A 22,032-nucleotide genomic window follows, 5' to 3' on the forward strand; every position below is an offset into this window, starting at 1 on the left:
AGATAAAGGTCTGAAGATAAAGGTGGGCAAACAGCAAGCCTGACGTTATTGAGAAGTTATTGAGATATTAATGCAAAAATCATCTGCTAGCAATTCTAAAGGTCTTTCAAAATATAACATAGCACCAGTTCACAAAGATAACAAAGTCAAGCTTAACTGCATGGAACATCAGCTAACTCTGCCCACAGTAGCGGTCAGCATAGTTAAAGTACTTCTACACAACTAATTAGTAAATGAGAATGACCGGTGAGCTGTCCAGGGTGTAACCCGCCTTCTGCCCTATTACAGCTGGATAGGTTCCAGACACCTACAACCCTCACCCGAACAAGCTGCTAACAAAGTGGATCTGTCCACTGTGCATATACAAGCCTTGGGATGATGCTGGTATTTCTTTTATGCATTTATTGACTTATCCATGTCACTTGTGTTGTAATTGATGCCTGCTCTGGTTTCTTGCTGCTGCACTTCCCACTATTTGGTGGTGTATGTACTGTTAAGAAGAAGGCAAAGAACTATAGATAACCATCTTTTTATGACTATTTTGGTCCTAATGTAGTTGATGATGTTGTGCAGTGAAAATATTTTTGGCCAGCTGCAGTTACTTCTTCAGGGTATCACAAGTTCGACAGCCAAAAGATAGATACTCCAGGGAGTTATCTGGTTGCAGTGTGAGCTGAGCTGTTTGCCAGTTCAAGTTCCATATTTGTACATATTGAGCATGATTTTGGTCTTTTCATTCAGACCTTGGCAAGAAAGCAAATGATTGTACTGTACAAAATACTGAACTATTGATTTAGTAACTTAGTCATGTAAAATAAATAGATAAAATGTGATACACCTCAGACAATACAGGTCTCAGTTAAATTACACACACAGTTAGAAAAAGACTGAATAAGTGTGACTTGTGTGGAAGGGTTGCCAGGAAAACGCCTATAGTTAAAGGCAGTCTTATTCTTTAGGAAGGTAGCTTGATGGATAATGTATATGTGTGATGCATGCCCAATGCTGGAACTGCCCCCTCTGCTCTGCGTGTGTGCTAGCAGTAGTTAGCAGTATGTATTCTATGTCCTCTGTGAGAGCACACCGATAGAAGTAGCTACACTGTGTTTGCCTCCTCGATAAAGGAATGTGCATCACTTTACTCTGCCAATTTGGATCAGAAGAGAAAAGTAGTTATCAGCTATACGAGACAGGCTACAGTAAAGACATTAAGCATTTACCAGAGGTCTCTTTACTATGTCTAGTCGCCACAAATCTGTTCATTTTGAAAAAGAACATGACAGCATGGGTTAGGTTTACTTAGCATAATCTAAACAAAACAGAAAACCTCAGCTAAAGCTCGATTCAAACTACAAGAAGACAATAACCCTAAGCATATCTAAAGCACAAAAAAGAAAAAGATTTAAGGAATTGCAATGGCCCAAAGTCCAGACCTCAACCCTGCTGAAATGCTGTGGCGGGAAAACCAGCAAACCTCAATGAACTGTAGCCCCACCGTAAAGGAGAGCATGCCATATTATATTTGAAAGACTGACAAAGTCATCCAGAAAATGATTACTTTTAGTTATTTCTGTTAAAGGTGATTCTACAAGCTACCGAGTCGTGTGGTGTAATTACTTTTTCCCGGGACCGCATAAAGTCCTCTAAAAACCTTTCATTTTGACATCACTGTGCATGTATCCAAAATGTTGTTGTTCTGAACAGCCATGTCAGTGACCAGTGTTGTATGATGATTCTCAACCTCTCGATCTTTAAACTGTTCCTTCTGTGTATGTGTGTGAATACTATGACAAACATTTACATGGAAATGAACACAGCAAATGATGAACCAGCCACAGGATTGCATTCATCACTGCAAGCTGCAGAGGTGACATTTAGACTATGACAGGAAATGTGATGAGTTATCAATCTTGCATACATATACACACACGCTCACACGTGCTATGAATAACTGTGATGTACCCAGCTGTCAGCCATATTTGACACAGGCAACACATTGGTGTGCATCCCAAGGAAAACTGGTTCACCTTGAATAAATCAGCGCTGCACTGTTCTTCATCTATTCCACACGCATCTACTTTGTTCCAGAGATGGTCATCAGTAACACAGATACTAATAAAATGAATAGTTCTCAGAACCACTAGCCTTTAAATCTAATACAAAAAATAAGAAAGCACATTACATAAGATTGATCGCCAGATACGTGAAAAATGCAAACAGCACTGTCTGCTAGTTTTATCATTTTGTAAATTACAGTGAGGTTTCTTATTTTCAGATGTTGAGTAATAAATAACAATGATTACTAGCCAGCAATATTTTCTGTGTATATTGTATTTTTCAGCTGTAACATCTCTTACTATTAGGCTTAAGACATACATCCCTGCCCTCTGCTATAGCCTTCTGAGACCAGTTCCGATTCTGCTCATTTCCTTAAGAAACTGTGGGAAAAATACTGAGAAACAACCACTGTTATGAAAACCATTGAATAGGCCAAGTCTTTTGATGATCTACGGTAATATGTAATTGCTTACTTGTGCTTACTTTGATTGTATTTTAAAAACATGCCATGCTAAAATAATCTAAACACTAGACCAGGAACTAAGTGAAATTTCAACTGTGGTATAAAGAGATGGTACATTTTGAAGTCAGAATAAAAGAAATCTACTGGGAGGAGACCTTGGGGCAGACTGTCATGATTTACTGAGTTTAATGGACTCAAACCGGACCGAGAGGTGAGCAAAGGTTAAGGATGTTTATTGCAAACAAGTTGAGATAAAAAAAAAATAAACTTTTCTTGGTGATACTACTCAGAATGTATGTGAGAGTGTGTGGGTGTGCAGTGGAGAGTGAGCAGGCAGGTAAGTATCTGTGGGAATCAGTCTCTGTCCTTTAGAAGGAAATCCAAAAACAGAATCCAAAATTCAAAGCACATGTCCTGTCCAGGTGGGCAGGTCCAAATGTAGCTCTATCATCTGGCAGTGAATGAGTGGAATAATCAGTCCATAAATTCACACAGCACTTGACAAGAAGCAAGGAAACAGGTGTGCAGCTGAAGGCCCAGCCCAAGGCTGATCAGGGGAACAACCTCCAGGGATTCATCTGGCTGAGAAAAATAAAAGAGAGCCAGAGTCAGAAAAAGGGTTAGGAAAAAGGAAGAAAGAAAAGTGTAGCAGGGCAGATAGTACCAGGACCATGATACTGACCTGTGACATGCTGAAGAGATGTCTTTCAACTGGCTTGGGGACACTTCAGCATCCCCTGGAAGAGCTGGAGGAGCTGTCTGGGTAGAGAGAGGACTGGGCGTTTGTATTTAGACAGCAATTTAGGGCCAGATGTATGTGCAATCCCCAGATAGCACTCATAGATGTGTTTAGTTTTAAAACTGAGTTACAAAGGTTGCGCTGGTCATGTTCATGTCTGTTTCGTCACGCCACTTGGTTCAGTTTCCATGCATCTGCACAGCATTCTGTTCACAGTGATCATAGTTATTCCTTTCAGTAAGGTTAGTGTTTTTCCAGTTTAGGTTTTTGGTTAGTTGCAGTCTCTGTCCCTGTTATGTTTTGTCTACTCCCTTCTGCATCAGCCCAAATAAAGGCTCGCTTTCAGTTTAAGTTCACTCCCGTCTCCTCGCCTGTGTTTGCGCCTGGGTCCACCACGCACACTCTCCACACGGTCTCCCCCGCTGGCCGTGACAGACCTAGAGCTAAGTGTTATTGAAGCAGTCTGGCATCACCTTCACAAACGACAAAATGCAGTAACTTTGAAAGAGCTTTGAAATGTTTTTCTAGAAACCTGGAGACCTACTCTTAAGTTTATTTAGAAATTATAAATTACATTAAAACTTAAAGAAGAGAGTTCAAATTTTATTGATGAATCAGCCACAGCAGTCACTCACCATTTCTTTCCTATATACCTGTGGTGCTGTGAAAAATATTTGCTCCCTTCCTCATTTCTTTCTTTTTTTTTTTTTTTCAGATTTGTCATACATGTTTCAGATCATCAAACAAATACCGGTATATTAGTAGAAAAAGATAACCTGACTCAATAAAAAAAATGCAAAACAGCAGCCCCAGACCATCACACTGCCACCACTATGTTTGATTCGTGGTATGATTTTCCTTTTATGAAATGATCTGACAAAAAAAATGGAGGCAATTACTTTTTCACACAGAGCCAGGCAAATTTAAAAACTGCACTTTGCAGTTATTTGGGATATCTTTGTTTAATATTGGTCCAACTGTGACACATTTACATATACAGTGGAGCAAAAAAGTATTTAGTCAGCCACCGATTGTGCAAGTTCCCCCACTTAAAATGATGACAGAGGTCAGTAATTTGCACCAGAGGTACACTTCAACTGTGAGAGACAGAATGTGAAAAAAAAAAATCCATGAATCCACATGGTAGGATTTGTAAAGAATTTATTCGTAAATCAGGGTGGAAAATAAGTATTTGGTCACCTCAAACAAGGAAAATCTCTGGCTCTCACAGACCTGTAACGTCTTCTGTAAGAAGCTTTTCTGTCCCCCACTCGTTACCTGTATGAATGGCACCTGTTTGAACTCATCATCTGTATAAAATACACCTGTCCACAGCCTCAAACAGTCAGACTCCAAACTCCGCCATGGCCAAGACCAAAGAGCTTTCGAAGGACACCAGGAAAAGTATTGTAGACCTGCACCAGACTGGGAAGAGTGAATCTACAATAGGCAAGCAGCTTGGTGTGAAAAAATCAACTGTGGGAGCAATCATCAGAAAATGGAAGACATACAAGACCACTGATAATCTCCCTCGATCTGGGGCTCCACGCAAGATCTCATCCCGTGGGGTCAAAATGATCATGAGAACGGTGAGCAAAGATCCCAGAACCACACGGGGGGACCTGGTGAATGACCTGCAGAGAGCTGGGACCAAAGTAAGAAAGGTCACCATCAGTAACACATTACAACGGCAGGGAATCAAATCCCGCACTGCCAGACGTGTTCCGCTGCTGAAGCCAGTGCATGTCCAGGCCCGTCTGAAGTTTGCCAGAGAGCACATGGATGATACAGCAGAGGATTGGGAGAATGTCATGTGGTCAGATGAAACCAAAGTAGAACTTTTTGGTATAAACTCAACTCGTCGTGTTTGGAGGAAGAAGAATACTGAGTTGCATCCCAAGAACACCATACCTACTGTGAAGCATGGGGGTGGAAACATCATGCTATGGGGCTGTTTTTCTGCCAAGGGGACAGGACGACTGATCCGTGTTAAGGACAGAATGAATGGGGCCATGTATCGTGAGATTTTGAGCCAAAACCTCCTTCCATCAGTGAGAACTTTGAAGATGAAACGAGGCTGGGTCTTCCAACATGACAATGATCCAAAACACACCACCCGGGCAACAAAGGAGTGGCTCCGTAAGAAGCATTTGAAAGTCCTGGAGTGGCCTAGCCAGTCTCCAGACCTCAACCCCATAGAAAATCTGTGGCGGGAGTTGAAAGTCCGTGTTGCTCGGCGACAGCCCCAAAACATCACTGCTCTCGAGAAGATCTGCATGGAGGAATGGGCCAAAATACTGCTACTGTGTGTGCAAACCTGGTAAAGACCTATAGTAAACGTTTGACCTCTTTTATTGCCAACAAAGGTTATGTTACAAATAGGGCTGCTCAATTAATCGAATTTTAATCACGATTACAATCTGGGCTTTCAACGATCATTAAAAATGACTGAGCCGATTATTAGCCCCTCCCTCATTTATCCGCGACACCTTAAAGGCCGGTCCGTGAAAATATTGTCGGGCGCAAAAAAGGTTGGAGACCGCTGATTAAGAGGACCCGAGGGAAGCCCGGAAAGCTAAACAGAAGTTATTTGGAGAGGAGAGTGACTGCCGCTGGTTGAAAAGAGAGGTAAAAAAAACTTCAGTGGTGTTGCACACTATTTTATATTATTTTTTAAAGTCATTGTTAACCCTTTAAAGCCGGTCAGAGCAGCAAGCTCCGTGTTGTGTAACTATTTTTAAATCCCTGTAGAACCGGAACTGTGTAAGCTAGCGCAATAATTTGTTTTGCATATGAAACCGGAGGAGTTGTACTTACATCTGATGCCATCAGCTTGTCCTCGGTCACAGTTTCCTTCCACATAAAGCTTTGCAAAAACTGCATAAAAAGCTCTTGCAGGAACAAAAACACAATATTCCAGAAACACGCTTTGCCGTTCCTATCAGCTGTTCGTAACACTTCCCACAGTGAAACAGACGTCAGCGGGAACTGTCGCATGTCCGCCATTTCCTGGCCGAAACCGGAAGTGACGTCATTTTCGCGGAAATTGTAGTTTTTTACTTGTAGGCCTTAAAAGCCTATACTGGTCATGTTTGACCTTTCTGAATAGTTGCTGGGATGCTTAGAACTCAAATTGCACTGCTGGAAATAGTTTATTTTGATGCACATGCTGTTTTCTTTGCAAATTTGCATCATAGGATTGTTTTTTCGTTTTTCCTGCAGTATATAAAAATTGGTGTATCTCCAAAATAAAACTATGAAGACACTCAAAATAAATTTCCTGTTGTTGTAAACTTTTTTTTGCAACTTTTTTGTATTTAAAGTTTTGAGGGATAAACCTCTTAAATTTCTCCAAGTAGAAATACATGTAAAAAACAAAAACGATTTTCAATTTTTTTGTAGTTTATTGCACTTTTTTGCAATTAATGTAGTTACTATGGACTTAATGCATATATATTATTAAAATATGGGCTATAACAGTTGCATAGCAAATTGAAATGCTCCCACAAACGGCACTACAACATGTAAAAAAAAAATAATATAAGCTCTGGCGGACTTGGTTCTATAGTAGGTCTTAAAGGGTTAAATAAATATCGTCAAATAATCGCGATCTCAATTTCAGTGAAAATAATCGTGATTATCATTTTTGCCATAATCGAGCAGCCCTAGTTACAAAGTATTGAGTTGTATTTTTGTTATTGACCAAATACTTATTTTCCACCCTGATTTACGAATAAAATCTTTACAAATCCTACCATGTGGATTCATGGATTTTTTTTTTTCACATTCTGTCTCTCACAGTTGAAGTGCACCTCTGGTGCAAATTACTGACCTCTGTCATCATTTTAGGTGGGGGAACTTGCACAATCGGTGGCTGACTAAATACTTTTTTGCCCCACTGTATGAGAAGAGGCAGATTGCTTTTAAAAGCATTTTAAGTTACTTTTCCCTGGTTGAGGGCATTGCTTTGTTCCCTTCTTCATTCAGAGCTCGTTTGGCACCTAATACTTTACTTTCATTCGCTTAACAGTGACAGATTCAAGTTAAATATGATCCAAATACAACAGAATTTCTTACAACATTTTTCTTTTTGAGTTTTTAAATGTGCTTTTGGCAGTTCTCCAATATCACTCGAGAAGGAAAATAACTGCGTATTACGTGATAGCATTACTCTAAAGATGTCTTAATATTCACTGAGATGAATTATCTCCAGCTAGTTTGGAGTAACTGCTAAAACAAAGCAACAATGCTAGGATGAATTGATTATCCTTTCAAGCATTATACAACTGTCAGCGTAACACTGAGATGCGTGATTGCCAAACATCCACCCTCAGACTCCCTCTCAGCCTCCAATATGAATAGATAATTACACTGCATCATTCTTCTTTTTGCAGGTCTGCGATGTGTTTCAGCTCATCCCACGTCCCTAGCAGTGCATGAGTCATTTTGGTTCAACACTATGTTATGCAGAACCAAGCTGCCCTTTCTTTCTTTTTTGGGTGTTGATTCAAGCCCTCTTACACATTTCAACATGTCGAACACTACCACAAAAGACACAGGAAAATCCATTTGTCATGTCCCTCACAGTACAATTCATTATGGATGATGCACTGAACCACTTCAGAAGCTTTAAAGGGTCAGCTTTTCAGTGTTTTCTGAGAAAACCCATTTCAGAACATAATTAATCATCAGGGTGAGATGTTTTTGTGCTGTTTGGTAAAGGTGGAACTCCGTCTTCATTGTTGTGGAAATTAATTGAGAATGGATGACGCTTTGCTAAACCCAAGGACTCTAAAAGCTGTCCTTTTCAGCACAGCGGTCAAAGTAAAAACACAAGACATAACTGAGGTGATCAGTTAAACTGGAACATGACAAAGAAGAAATACTGGCAGAGCGAAAATTATTGATTAAATAATGTTGAAAGAAAACATAAATATGCAACATTACAGATTTATTACAGATGTTAATGAAAGGCCGTATAAAGATTTAAAATATGTCATATGTGACCATTTGACCTCTCCTTCGAGATTAATAGATTGATTTTAAGATATAAAGAATTTAAAACTATGTTTCTTACTGCCATTGGCAACATATAATCATATGGAATGATACAATGAATATTTGGATTTTAAATATCACATTACTTTTGACCTCTTTTTCAAATAAGGTCAAACTTTCATAAAGTGTCTTTTATCATCTTTAACTATGATTAGAATTCAACTGCCTTCGCTTGTATTGGCAACATTTAGGAAATGATGCTGGTATATAAGGATTATAATATCTATTATTCATTACCTTCTCATACATATTATCGAATTTCTACTTCTTTTTTAAAGGGCACACTGCACACCATGCTGGAATATCAATTCAGTTCAATTCAATTTTATTTATATAGTGCCAAACAAAGATGGGCAGTAACGCGTTACAAGTAACGCGTTACTGTAATCTGATTACTTTTTTCAAGTAACGAGTAAAGTAAGGGATTACTATTGCAAAAACGGTAATTAGATTACCATTACTTTCCCGTAGGAATGCTGCGTTACTGCGTTACTAAAACCGTGATTTTTTTTGCGAGAATGTCTCACGACAGCGAGTGCGCCGTTAGTGACAACAGCTGTGTGCAGATCAACAATGGATCACATATCGATTGTGGGAGAGAGTATGAGCGTGCAGCATTTAAAGCGTGGGAGTACTGACCTTACTTTGAGTTTGATTCCATAAAAAGTGACAAAAACATTAGCGTCCATTGTGCGTGGGAAGAAAACTTCTTTTTACAGCGAAAAAAACCCCTAAACTTCCAAGAAAGCACCGAGTGCGCCATGACGTAATGGGAAACTCACAGAGAAAGTCGCGGATTCTTTAACTGACCGCGGCACACCTGCACCAGGGTAAACCTCCGCCTACCACAGTCCTGCTTTACAGGTGAAAATAGAGCAACAGCACCGCTGAGTCTTTGACTTTATTTATTTTCTGCTGTGTTTTACTTGCATCTATTTGAAAGAGTGAGTGTAAACACAAAAAATATTTTATTTTATGTGCTGGAATGTGCAGAAAATTGATTTAAATGTTAAACTAATTTATTCAAGTCAGAGAATGTTGCATATAATTAAATTTTTGCTTGATGCATAAAGTTAAAAGATTAAAACTGTTAAAACAAGTTAAAAAAGAGACTTTTCCATTTGATTACATTTTGTATGATGGATTATGTAGAAAAAGTAGAATTGGGCTGAAAGATCTATCGCTTTATCACCTCTTCAGGTTGTAAATCGTGTTTTTAAAAAGTAACTAAGTAACTAAGTAATTAATTACTTTTGAAAATAAGTAATCAGTAAAGTAACGGGATTACTTTTTTGGGAAGTAATCAGTAATTAGTTACTGATTACTTTTTTCAAGTAACTTGACCAACACTGGTGCCAAATCACAACAACAGTCACCTCAAGGTGCTTTATATTGCACAGTAGATCGTACAATAATACATACACAGAAAAACCCAACAATCATATGACCCCCTATGAGCAAGCACTTTGGCGACAGTGGGAAGGAAAAACTCCCCTTTAACAGGAAGAAACCTCCAGCAGAACCAGGCTCAGGGAGGGGCTGGGCCATCTGCTGCGACCGGTTGGGGTGAGAGAAGGAAAACAGGATGAAAAACATGCTGTGGAAGAGAGACAGAGATTAATAACAGGTATGATTCAAAGACTATTAACACATAGTGAGTGAGAAAGGTGACTGGAAAGGAAAAACTCAATGCATCATGGGAATCCCCCGGCAGCCTACGTCTATTGCAGCACAACTAAGGGAGGATTCAGGGTCACCTGGTCCATCCCTAATTATATGCTTTAGCAAAAAGGAAAGCTTTAAGCCTAATCTTGAAAGTAGAGAAAGTGTCTGTCTCCCGGATCCAAACTGGAAGCTGGTTCCACAGAAGAGGGGCCTGAAAACTGAAGGCTCTCCCTCCCATTCTACTTTTAAATACTCTAAGAATATGCATGAGGGTTTTTTTTAGCTAATAGCTTCTTGGAAATCACCTTGTAGGTGCAAAAATATAATTTTATGTCTTTTGAACTGTGCTAGCTTTGGCATTTTTAGTAGATTTGACTAAAGAAATTGGAATAAACTGTGCTTTTGTGAAAGGTTGCTAATAACAACGTCTGTAAAGATACACACAAGCTTAGCTTGTAAAAGCAGCACTGAGCGAGAGCTGCTTATATATCAATTTTTGAAAAATTCAAACAAAATTCTAGAGGGACTAATTTCTAATATTTGTAACCTGTGTTAACTAGCTTTTCTCTCCTAAGAATAAACTCGTGGTCAAGCAGGCATAAACTGCTTGTTGTGATAATTATCGTGATTATTCCCACAACATTAAATGTTGCTCTTTTGTCAGAGATAATTGAACTGCTGCTGTGCTGGGCTCACCTAAAACCATGGCCTTGTTTTCTTTCCTAAAAGAGAACACTTGATCCAGTTTCCACTAATGCATCTAGAGTCCCGTGTCCTGCTGTCCTACAAACCTTCAGTTTTGCCATCAGTTGATTTCTGACACTTTCCTGCCTTTTTTTTCTTGCATCAGGAGTTTTTATTATGTGAAATAGAGGCGCGACCACATTTTAAACAAGTGAACAATAGCTGCAAGTTCATCTCCTTTAAAAACCTCTGAGTTGTTCAAATCCATCATATTTTTGAGGGTTGTCGTTTCTAAATCCGTGAACTTTCAGATAGTTTACAAGTTTCAATGAAAATAATACAATAAAGCCTGAACACTATAAACTACAGTGAGCCTGATTTCTTGTGTTATAGCAGACGTGTCCACAGAGCTAGAATGTCTCGCCATAAACAAAACAGACAAAGGGGTTATAAATAAGTAGCCTAAATGTTATAAATATAAAATATCAAAGTGTATTAGAAAATAAAAAGTAATCAATCAATTAATGAATTGATAAAAATCAATTCTCTTCAGCTTTTTAAGCAGCATAAGCTGTTGTGACAATCATCACTTTAAGGCTACATCCAGACGTACACGGGAATTTTTGAAAACTGAGTTTTCCAGTTTTTGTTAAAAAAAAAAAATCCTGTCCACATGTCAAGTTTTGAAAAAATATCTCTGTCCACATGTAAATGCAAAAGACAAAGTCAAATGCTGTCAAGAACATGCCACGTCCTAACCGTGTAGAAATGTTGGCCAATCAGAAGTCTAGAAGCCTGTTTACTTCATCAGTTTCAAATGTTGAAAAAATGTTTCAAAAAGACCGTATTTTGGATTTTGAAAGCATAAACAGGGTTTTGTACACTCACAAAACCTGAAGTACTTCTCAAAAGTTTTTTGTGTTTTTTGGGAAAGGCAGCTAATTTTGTGTTACTTTTCAAGCGCCTTCATCATTTCAAGTGTTAATAACTAAAGACAGTATTTTGGATTTTGTCTCACTGGCTCCTTTGGCCAGAGTTTATTCAATTAAAAAAAATTTAAATTTTACATTAGTGTGAGTGATTCATAATCATAAGTCATAGCGCTGTGAGATATGGCTGGTGTAGACTCACAACCTAGGAATGGACAAAATGCATACAGCATGCATAAATTTAATTTGAAAAAATTACATTTATTCAAAACCGATGACGACATTTGCATCGGGATTTGGGTTGTTAGTGTCTGCGCTGAATGTAGAAGTCACATCCAAAGTTCAGTCGGACGCCTCTTTCTTTCTAAATGGAGGGACAGTAACTGTGTGTGTATACGTGAGCATGTAAAAACTGCAGATAGTAAGATTAACAGCACAAGTATTTTGTCTATGTCCGCCATTGTAGAAATTCCTCTCATGCAAACAGTAACATCAGCACAGCATGACCTCAAAACAGGCACACATCTTTGACATTGCGTGACTAAATCTCCTTTACCTCGTCCACACGTAAACGCAAAAACTGAGTTTTTGAAAATCTCAGTTTATTAGTGATCCAAAAAGCCATCTTCTGTGTGGACGAAAGGCCCAAACACATAGAAAAAGCTGCGTTTTCAAAAATATCCGTGTACATGTGGACGTAGTCTAAGACCAATAATAACAATAGTAAGACCAAGAATAACTAGAAGTTCAATAACTAAAGTTGCAGGATTAAAATGTGTTGCAATCAGCACCACGAAAGCTGACCAGCACTGCATTGCCCAGCCGATGTTGATACAAGACACAAAATCAACAGCATTGTTATAAAAGTTTTTTCTGACTGTATTCAAAATTCATACATTCTATAGTTATTACATGCAAAGTTCCGAGATCAGTGAAGAAGGATTTACAACAGAGAGATGTCTAACTTCTGGAAATCATGTTCATCATCAGTGGAGTGTGGTATGGAGGTGATTAGCTTGTAGCACAGCAGCTTTTAGCCCGTCCACATTTTTGGGTTGAGTGTTTCTTCCTCTTTACAGCAGCTTATAGATTTCCAGTGGGATTAACATCAGACAAGTTGGCTGGCCAATCAATAAGATAAGATGATGAGGTGGTAGTGTTGGTAATGTGGGAAGGAAGCCCAGCTGGAAACGGAAATTAACATCTCCATAAAGCGCGTGAGCCAATAGCAGTACGAAGTGCTCTGCAATCTCCTGGTAGAAAGCTGAAGTCTGGACTTGATAAACCACAGTGGACAAACCGCCACCAACACCAGCAGATGACAAGGTGACCTAAATCAGCATAGACTGCAGGAACTTCACGCTGGACCTCAAAACCCTTGGATTCTGTGTCTCTCCTCTCTTCCTCCAGATTTTCAAATTGCAGTGTTTACTTTTATGTCATTTACTTTCTGATGTTGTCGCTGGTTCGGGGTGGTTTGATTAGGAATGCGACAGCTGTAACCCCTTTCCCATAGATGCATGTCTTCCCTACTTTGTGAAGCTCCCCCAAGTTTTTGAATCAACTTTTCTCAAGGCTGCGCCAAATCCCTGATGCGTGTGCACCTTTTCCTGCCACACTTTTCCCTTCCAGTCACATTTTGATTAATATGCTTAGGTACAGCACTCTGCACAAGGCCAAACTTTTCAGCAATCACATCCTGTGGCTTACACAGGGTGTGATTGCTGAAAGGTTTGGCTATCGTGATCTGGACAACTGTCAAGTCAACAGATTATAAATGATTGTGACTGTGTGCACTGAACTAGATCGAGACATCTATCTTATCCATGCTTTTTAACTATTACAATATTTAAGTAAGTGAAACTTCATTTGTATAGCACCTTTCAAGATATTGATCACAAAGTGCTGTACAAAAGAAAACAAAAAAAGACTTTAAGGGCCTCCTGTTTCTGACCAGTGCGTTGCAATGCAAACCATACAAGGGAGATTTTGTTGTAGCTCGTTAGTTGAACACTCATTTCTGGATATTTTGTAACCCTCCTATCGATCAATTATCAGTGGAATCCAGGGGAAAGAACTGCGTCTACTCAACATAGATCATATGTGTTAGAGGAATGAGCAAACGAACAGCAGATTCAGATGTGAATCTGTAACTTTTAATTGCCGTGTGGTCTGCTGAAGGCAGCGGCAGAGATCAGACAGGACTCACAAAGTTTGTATGCGTGTGTGCGAAACAGACTGCCAAACAGACAGCAGGAGCAGGTGAGAGAGCGTGCAATGTGAAAGCAAGAAGAGTGCACCGAGGGGAACTTGTGCCCATTCATCTCTTCACTCAGATACCAGCAGGTACAGCGGTATGGCAGCCTTACAAGGTCAATATTTTACTTTGGCTCCTGTGCGCTAATTAAATTACAGGCAGAGTGCCTCGGGAGAGCACACACAGACGGTTATGGACCCTGTAACCCCCCACCCCCCTCCAATGGTTCTTACAAGCCAAACAATTTGTAGCATGAGCTGAGATGCTGGCTTGTTTAGTCACCGCAACACGGCCGATATGAAGCAATTTCACATGTTCAGGGAGATCGGGGGAGTAGTGAGGCAAATCAAGCAGCCAGGCTGGACTTGGAGATAAGTGTGGAATATTTTTTGAAGCCCAGAGTGAAAAAGTGAAAACGGATGAGGAAAGTTTAAATTCTCTGTATGTGATTCCAGTGGGATTGTTTTGTTTTTCCCATGATCAGCATGCATGGATATCCAATGTGCTTGTGTCTTGTCTTCAAGAAGAATAACAAGCCTCAGACTGATCTAAGGTACTTTGTTTCTGACAACCTGTTAGCCTAATCATCACTAATAAGGAGAACAATGTCGCAAATTCACTAATTACAGCATAACTATGAGAGTTTTAGAATTCGGGATCTGTTTGCCTCTCTGACAGAGAGAGGAAGAAAGAAAAAACGAGTTTTGGAATCATGTTTTTGTGCAAATGCATGAATCTCCGCGGGTATGAGGGAGTGGGGAGGGAACATCAGCCTAAGTTTAAGCAGTTCTGCAATTGGCTGAGCGCACCAGGAAGTCCGGCCGCTCCGAATCTGTCATCTGACTTTGACGCAGGCACTCCCGCTTCCGGAAAGTAAACTGCAACCGCGGAAAAAGCGAAACATGGCTCCCAAACTTGAACTTCCAAGCGCCGCGTTGATGGTCGGGCTGTTGTTTTTCTCCCTGATCCCCCCGGCAGAGGCTTACGATGCCGGGGACGGTCTGGCCCTGCTGCTGTGCACCATCCTCACGGTGGTGGGTTTCTGTGCCTGCCTCGGCTGGTACGCGCGGAGGCGGAACGGACAGCTGTGACGCTGACGAGACGGGATTCTCCAGCTGCTACCTGCTACCAACCACCACATTATAATACCAATTTTGCGTGATCACTCGTGGACTTTTGTGGCACAGGCTTTGTGTCTTAAAGACTGATAAGAAACGTGCCTTACTGGGATTAATGCGGAAAGTTCAACGAGGACCACGCGGAGTTGAAGAAGGTGGAGCGTAACATCCAGGAAGCAAACAGGAACTGTTGCTCGTTGCACTGCTGACATGATTATTATTAATGAGCAAAAACACTGTTGCCTTCCCTATGAACAGACTTCTGCAGCTGTAGCAGGCTCCCTAAGATGCCCACACTATGTACATTTTCGCGCATATTTTCCATCTGTCGAGGCGATTTCCTGACGCGTTGCGCTTATAGTGACTGTCACTGTTGGAAGCGCAGTGTCACATGATTGGAGTGTGTTTTGCAGTTTTGTCACTGTTGCTAATTAAACATGTAGAATAAACGCGACACTTAACAACTTATGTTCGTGTGTGGAGACGGTGCTTCATTGCATTCAGGTTGAACAGATCCTCCACTAAATGAACCGGTTAGCAGATCGGAGAGTAAACATTGCAATCTGTCGTCTGCAGCCTGTATTACTGCTCTGGCGTGCCTGTCACTCCATGCTGTAACATATATTTGAAGTGTGTTGAAAGTTTAGTGCAGGGATGTTAAATACAAGGCCCAGGGGAGCAGAGTTGGCCCAGCAAAGGCTTCAATCTTCATAGATTTTGGACTTATATTTGTATTTTTAGAAGTTTTACAGCTTTTCCTACTTGTAGAAAACTCACAAATGACCTTCCATGTGACACCAAGTAATTAAATGTACTATAGAAATTTTAGTGGGTCAACAGTAACAATGGAAGTCCAAAGAGTCATGCTGACAGATTTCTTTATCATGAAGAAAAACTGTGGCATGCTGTTGAAAACTGCCCCTTAATTTTCATATATGAAGATATGTACACTATAAATAAAATGAGGCTGATTGTTTATGTAGTATGTCACACCATCAGTCCATTTTCTACCCAGGACCTTCTTGTTGTGACAATGCTAACCACCATGACACCTCTTATAATAATATATAGCATTATGTGTGTATATATATTAAATTCATTTTGGAATAAACTAGTGATGTAAACTAGCTTTACCACCGTATACAGCCAACAGTTTAAATTATTAGGTTATTAAATTAGTTTATTATGCAGTGAAATGGGACCTTATAAAAATGAATGCCCTTTAGTAAATGTCATTAATTTCTTTTAAAGGCAAGAAGTAAACTTTGCCTGTAGCTTAATGTAAATATGTCCATGTAGTAATGGTGGATAAGTTACCACACGTGTGATGTGTGGTTTAAAGGAAATGTGACTGCTCCATAAAGGGTTAAAAACTCCCCCCACTCCACAGATATCCCTATTGTACAGAGTTTGTATCAGTTACCAATAGCAACATGCTTCCTTTATGTTATGGTAATTATTCATTCATGATTCCAACACCAAGGATTTTTGTATGTTTGAAGCATGCAAGTATGTAAGTCTCCAGCTGTGCACAATATTCAGTTGTAAGACTTCTCATGGCATCACATGTCCCCATACATGGTTGAGAAATCAAATATCCTATGAATTTATCATGCTCCCTCAGTGAGGATGACGACCACTGCAAAGCTGCACTGTGTCTGCAAACAGGATCAAGCAATGCTGTGGTCTGAATCCAGAAAAGGGTCAAATTGGGTTGAAATTAAAATAATAAGAATTAAAAACAAAAAAGAAAAAAAAACCCTGGTGCATTTTATTATTTTTTTACGTAAAAAACACGTTTTATTCTAAAGAAGCTGATGTGAATTAATCCTTAAAAAAAGAATCTAGTTTAGTAGACACTTGACGATCCGTTACTCTGCGCGTTACCAGGGGAACCCGCCTGGCGGGGGAGGGGAGAGGAGAGGAGGGGGGGTAGCTGTGGCTGTAACGCGTTACCGGCCAGCAGCAGCAGCAGGCACCGCTGAGCAGATGTTACCGTGAGAGAAAGACGCTGTTAACCGCCGCCGCCGCTGCTGCAACAAGAGACAAGACGCGTCTTGGATCACAAATAGGGGATGCAGGGCGCATGCGCAGTGGGTTCCGTTTACTGTAGGATATTCACGGTGGAGGCAGAAAAAAAGGGGGCAGGCAACAAAGCAGGGTTTTTAAAACGGCGAAAAGCACGATTTGTGCAATGTAAATAGCGATCAGGAGGGACACGAAATTGGATTGTCAACAGGTAGGGTTTTGGTTGATCTTATGGTCGACTGTCTCTCTCGTTCTCTCATCTTTTTTTTCTCTTTTGGCCTTGTCTTGTGTGGTGGATGCGATTCCAGCCAAACCATAGCGGAGACTTGGAAATTATTCTAGTATAATGGACATGCGGATCCGCTACACCGTTGTGCTTCATCCGGCCGACTGGGACGCAAAGGCGATTATTTAATTCTGCTCCGTGTTTAACTAAATTCTATCGGATTCAAACGCGCATTTAAAAAGAGAGAGCCCACTCGACTCACGGAGGACACATTTAAATGCGTAAGTAGACACAAGCGTACTTATTAACGAAATGGAGCATATGTTATGCAATTTTTCCCCCACCAAATATATATATACATATGGAATTGAGCTCGCCATAATATTTTTTTTTTTTTACCAACGGGCTTTGTTAGTGCCATTTTACCCATCCTTTTTTCAACCCAGCCCTACTGATTATCGCATCCGCGCATTGCAAAAAGAATTACGCCGATGTGGCTCACAGAGCGGGTGTTACGCGTTATGTTCGCTTAACTCTTTGTAATTAGTAACATAAAGGATGATCTGGGGGAAAAATGGAGGCTGGCTCCATAGAAGCCCTAATGAGAACACCGCTTATTAACGTTAGACCCGTTAATTCAGTTAACCTTTAGTCAGACAAGAAAGAAAAAAAAAGGGAGGGGGGGGGGGGGGGGCGCTTTATCGCGTACTGTATGCACCCTTTACCAGTCGATTTACCACAACGCATAAAGGGTTGGGGTGAGTTTATTCGAGGCATCCACCGATCCAGGGAGCCTTCCTCTCTTCTGTAGGGTGTGATCAAGAAGAGCTTATTTTTGGACTGCATTTGTCTTAATGTTTCACAGTGCGCTGAAAATGTAAAAAAAGAAAAAAAAATCCAAGCCTAGATCTGTTTGCGTGTGTGTGTGTGTTTGCCACTCGTTTATTTCCGACAGACGACAGAAAAAAAGAAGAAAACTCAGTCGTTTGTTAATGAAGCCTCAACTGTGCTTTCTTGGCTTTGTGCTGCTTTTGTTCAGGAAGCGACGTGAAAGAATATTCTGTTAGTCTAACGCATTGATGCTTTAGTCGGATCGAGCTCGCTTACTGTCTGTGTGATTCTCAGTAGACAAAGTATTCAGGCTGAGGCAGAGTTCTGCACTGAGCCACTCAAAATGCTAAAAAGTAAATCATTAAATAATCGTCAGGGCAAAGGAAAATTATGTTCATGGGAGTATAAATGGTACAGGTGTAATTTAACTCTTGTATGGGACTGAATGTTGATGGGATGAACGTATTTTTCAGGGATTTTTTTTTTTTAGGTGTGATGAGACAAAGGAACAAAGGATGCCTTAGAGGAGAGGTTGCCTATACGCCTGGAAACCTCTTCAAAGCACACCGCCAAATGGATCTAACGCCTCCCCCTGCCACCTCTAGATCATGATACTTGGCTGAAGCTATTCCGCTATCTTTATGATCCCTCCTCCATCTATGGCGAACTATAGCCATGCAGGGGACCACAACATCTTGCAGAATGTCTCTCCTCTCACCACGTTCCTCAAACTGACCTCTCTGGGTTTTATCATTGGAGTCGGTGTGGTCGGAAACCTCCTGATCTCCATCCTGCTGGTCAAAGACAAGAGCCTGCACCGAGCGCCCTACTATTTCCTGTTGGACCTGTGCGCCTCTGACATCCTGCGCTCCGCCATCTGCTTCCCTTTTGTCTTCACCTCAGTCAAGAATGGGTCTGCCTGGACCTACGGCACGTTGACCTGCAAAGTGATCGCCTTCCTGGGTGTGCTCTCCTGTTTCCACACGGCTTTCATGCTGTTCTGTGTCAGTGTCACCCGTTACCTGGCCATCGCGCACCACCGTTTCTACACCAAGAGGCTGACTTTCTGGACGTGTTTGGCTGTCATCTGCATGGTGTGGACGTTGTCTGTGGCTATGGCGTTCCCTCCGGTGCTAGATGTAGGGACGTACTCTTTTATCCGGGAGGAGGACCAGTGCACATTCCAGCACCGTTCCTTCAGGGCAAATGATTCGCTGGGCTTCATGCTTCTGCTGGCACTCATCCTCCTGGCCACACAACTGGTTTACCTCAAGCTCATCTTTTTCGTCCACGACCGTCGAAAGATGAAGCCCGTCCAGTTCGTGCCTGCCGTCAGCCAGAACTGGACCTTCCACGGCCCAGGTGCCAGCGGGCAAGCGGCAGCTAATTGGCTGGCTGGATTTGGAAGAGGCCCCACCCCACCTACTTTGCTGGGCATCCGGCAGAACAGCAATGCAGCGGGCCGCAGGCGTCTACTGGTATTGGATGAATTCAAAACCGAGAAGAGGATTAGTAGGATGTTCTACATCATGACGTTTTTCTTCCTGGCACTGTGGGGGCCCTACCTGGTTGCCTGCTACTGGCGGGTGTTTGCAAGGGGCCCCGTTGTCCCTGGAGGCTACCTGACAGCAGCCGTGTGGATGAGCTTTGCCCAGGCTGGGGTCAATCCTTTCATCTGCATCTTCTCTAACAGAGAGCTTCGGCGTTGCTTCAGCACCACACTCCTCTACTGCAGAAAATCCAGGTTACCAAGGGAACCCTACTGTGTTATATGAGGGTTTTTTTCTCATCTATGTCTCTATTGCCCTGATTGATCTTGATCTGGGTTTGCTCCCATTGTACAGCGTACTCTCTCTTTCTATCTCCCTTCTCTTCATCCTCCAGTTTCCTCCTGTTCCTCCTTCTCCTGGCCCTTCTTTACAGAGGTTGAAGGTGGACTGCCAATCACGTGGCTGTGCTGGGGCGATTGAATCTAAATCGTATCACACACGGAGGCTGAAGGGAATGGGAATAACGCAGGGGGAATGGATCACCTCCTGTGTTTATGTTCTAGTAAACAGACATTGTGGAAGGCCATGCCAATGCAGAGATGCAAAAAGTTGAAAGAAAAAAAAAGAGAGAGCGATTTGACAAAACAGTGAAAACAAGACGTCTTGCTTGGGATATTTTGAAGACACGTTATTCTGTGAGGTGTGAAATACGTAAGTATGAAAAGAAAAAGAAAAAAAATAATAACACAAAACAAAGAAATGATACCTCTCAAGGAATCACTGGAAATGTTTTACATTTTAAGAGTTGCACTAAAAAGAAGATGTAAAGATGCTTTTTTGGGGGGGGTCGACAGTTGCATTGCAAGGACAACTTTTTTGTTGTTTTTTCCTTCTCCCCCCCTCTCCCTCCAAACTAAACAATGAATGCTTTAATTTGCAACAGACTACACAACCGCTGTAAGTAGAGCAAAAACTGTTGGATTACACCATCACAAGAGGATAAAATGGTTTTAATGTAAGTGATATCTCTTTCATTTACCGGGCAGGGGGCTTAATGATGGGGGATTTACAATGTGTGGTTTTGAAGTTGCAACTTAAAATCTAGAAAGGATTTCTTGTAGTTTTATCCATATGTCCCTAGTGTCTGGCATTGTTATTTTCCTAACACATTTTACAAAAAAAACCAAAAAAAAACCCCAAAAAAAAAAACAGAGGAAAAAAAAGATGAAGTGATGTTTGGAATTTTAAAAAAAAGTTGCTTTTGAAAACAACCTTGTGCTTAAAAAAGACATTGAAGAAGTAGTTAAATGTTTCATCATATTCATGTACCTAAACACTATCACATTGTTACAGTATTGCTGATGCCACTCCGGGTGTTCTTGCCTTAATGGTTATGATATTGTCATGTTTCTGGGGTTTATTTTTCAATCACTCCTGAAAAGTTTTCTTCTTCTTCTTCTTTTTTTCTTTTTTTCCCCCTTTAGGTGCAAGGGGAGTTTTTTCTTTTCTTCTTCCTATTTTTCACATTAGCGTGAAGTGCATGTTCATTTTTAAAAGCTGGTCCACTCCCATGTGCATCACAGGCCATACACTGAGCAGCCCATTTTTATTCTGCAATGGTTTGCTACACCCCACAGAGTGCTCAGAGCACAGGGAGAGTGTGTGATTCTGTGTGTGTTTCTGTGTGTGTGTGTGTGTGTGTGGATCAGACAACAGTCACTTCAAGACCAGAGCCTTAGTATGAAATCTTGCACAATTTGTAAAAAATGTAAAAGAAAAAAAAAAAGAGAGACATTTAAGGCACACCGTCTTGTTTCTACTTTCCCTACATTTGCTCTCTACTGATTGTTTTCAGTGACTTACTTTTTTCTCTTGTGGCCATTTTAATATTTATTATGTATTCTTTTTGTATATTATAGATAGATTGTGTGTAAGTATGTGAGTCTTTTCATTTTGAAGTCCCGAATGTGAGTACAGTTTCAGTTAGGATTGCATTTGCTGAAAGTTAACTGTGTAATCTGTTGCTTTTTGAAAATAAAAAGTTTCCATTTTGCAAAATTTGCATTTATCCCTGTCATTGGGTTGCGAAATGTTGACTGGTCAGATTTAGAGGTTCTGAAGTAAAAAAAATAAAATAAAGAAAAATAAAGAAAATGTACATTTCTTTCTCTAAAATGTAATTTCTCATCTTATACCATCAGGCGTCTGACTGGTTAGCATTTTAAAGCCACTGCTCATGTGCATATTTGTATTTAAGACATTATTTGTGGTTATTTCTACAAAGGTTTTTATATGTGTATATAGTCATGCTTTTTCTAAGCAAAACACATGAAAAATTTTTTAAAGTTTGCCTCTTCAAACCCAATCTTTTCTGTCATTTGAGTCCTTGGAACAGCTTGCCAAAAGAGAATATGCTGTATGCTAAAACTTGTCACTGAATATGAAGTGTCTTTGACATTTAATGGGGATAATCTCCATGGATGTAA

The 22,032-nt window shown here is 40.6% G+C and overlaps 1 protein-coding gene and 1 long non-coding RNA gene across 6 annotated transcripts; one reads left to right on the forward strand and one right to left on the reverse strand.

The window, feature by feature from the left end:
• Positions 1-2,160: 2,160 nt before the first annotated feature.
• Positions 2,161-9,666, reverse strand: LOC309693040. The gene is made up of 3 exons (XR_014272564.1): positions 8,958-9,666; positions 3,204-3,280; positions 2,161-3,103 (listed from the first exon to the last, which is right to left on the reverse strand). It is a non-coding gene; the product is annotated as an uncharacterized lncRNA (long non-coding RNA).
• Positions 9,667-16,957: 7,291 nt separating this feature from the next.
• Positions 16,958-21,650, forward strand: gpr85 (G protein-coupled receptor 85). 5 transcript variants are annotated; one of them, XR_014272527.1, is made up of 3 exons: positions 16,958-17,210; positions 18,530-20,561; positions 21,031-21,650. XR_014272527.1 is itself a non-coding variant. In XM_082511852.1 (2 exons), the coding sequence occupies exon 2, from the start codon at positions 18,698-18,700 to the stop codon at positions 19,829-19,831; it is 1,134 nt and encodes a 377-aa protein (XP_082367978.1). In that variant the 5' UTR covers positions 16,958-17,210; positions 18,530-18,697; the 3' UTR covers positions 19,832-21,650. The 5 variants fall into 5 exon arrangements, 4 of the variants coding, with proteins under 4 accessions (XP_082367978.1, XP_082367979.1, XP_082367980.1 ...); XM_082511852.1 differs by having other exon boundaries at positions 18,530-21,650; XM_082511853.1 differs by having other exon boundaries at positions 18,547-21,650.
• Positions 21,651-22,032: the final 382 nt, after the last annotated feature.

Source organism: Aulonocara stuartgranti (genome assembly GCF_965226115.1).
Source record: "Aulonocara stuartgranti genome assembly, chromosome: 17".
Classification (NCBI taxonomy): domain Eukaryota; kingdom Metazoa; phylum Chordata; class Actinopteri; order Cichliformes; family Cichlidae; genus Aulonocara; species Aulonocara stuartgranti.

Coding starts and splice junctions, on each gene's coding strand:
- gpr85 (XM_082511852.1), top strand. CDS start 18,698: ATGATCCCTCCTCCATCTATGGCGAACTATAGCCATGCAGGGGACCAC.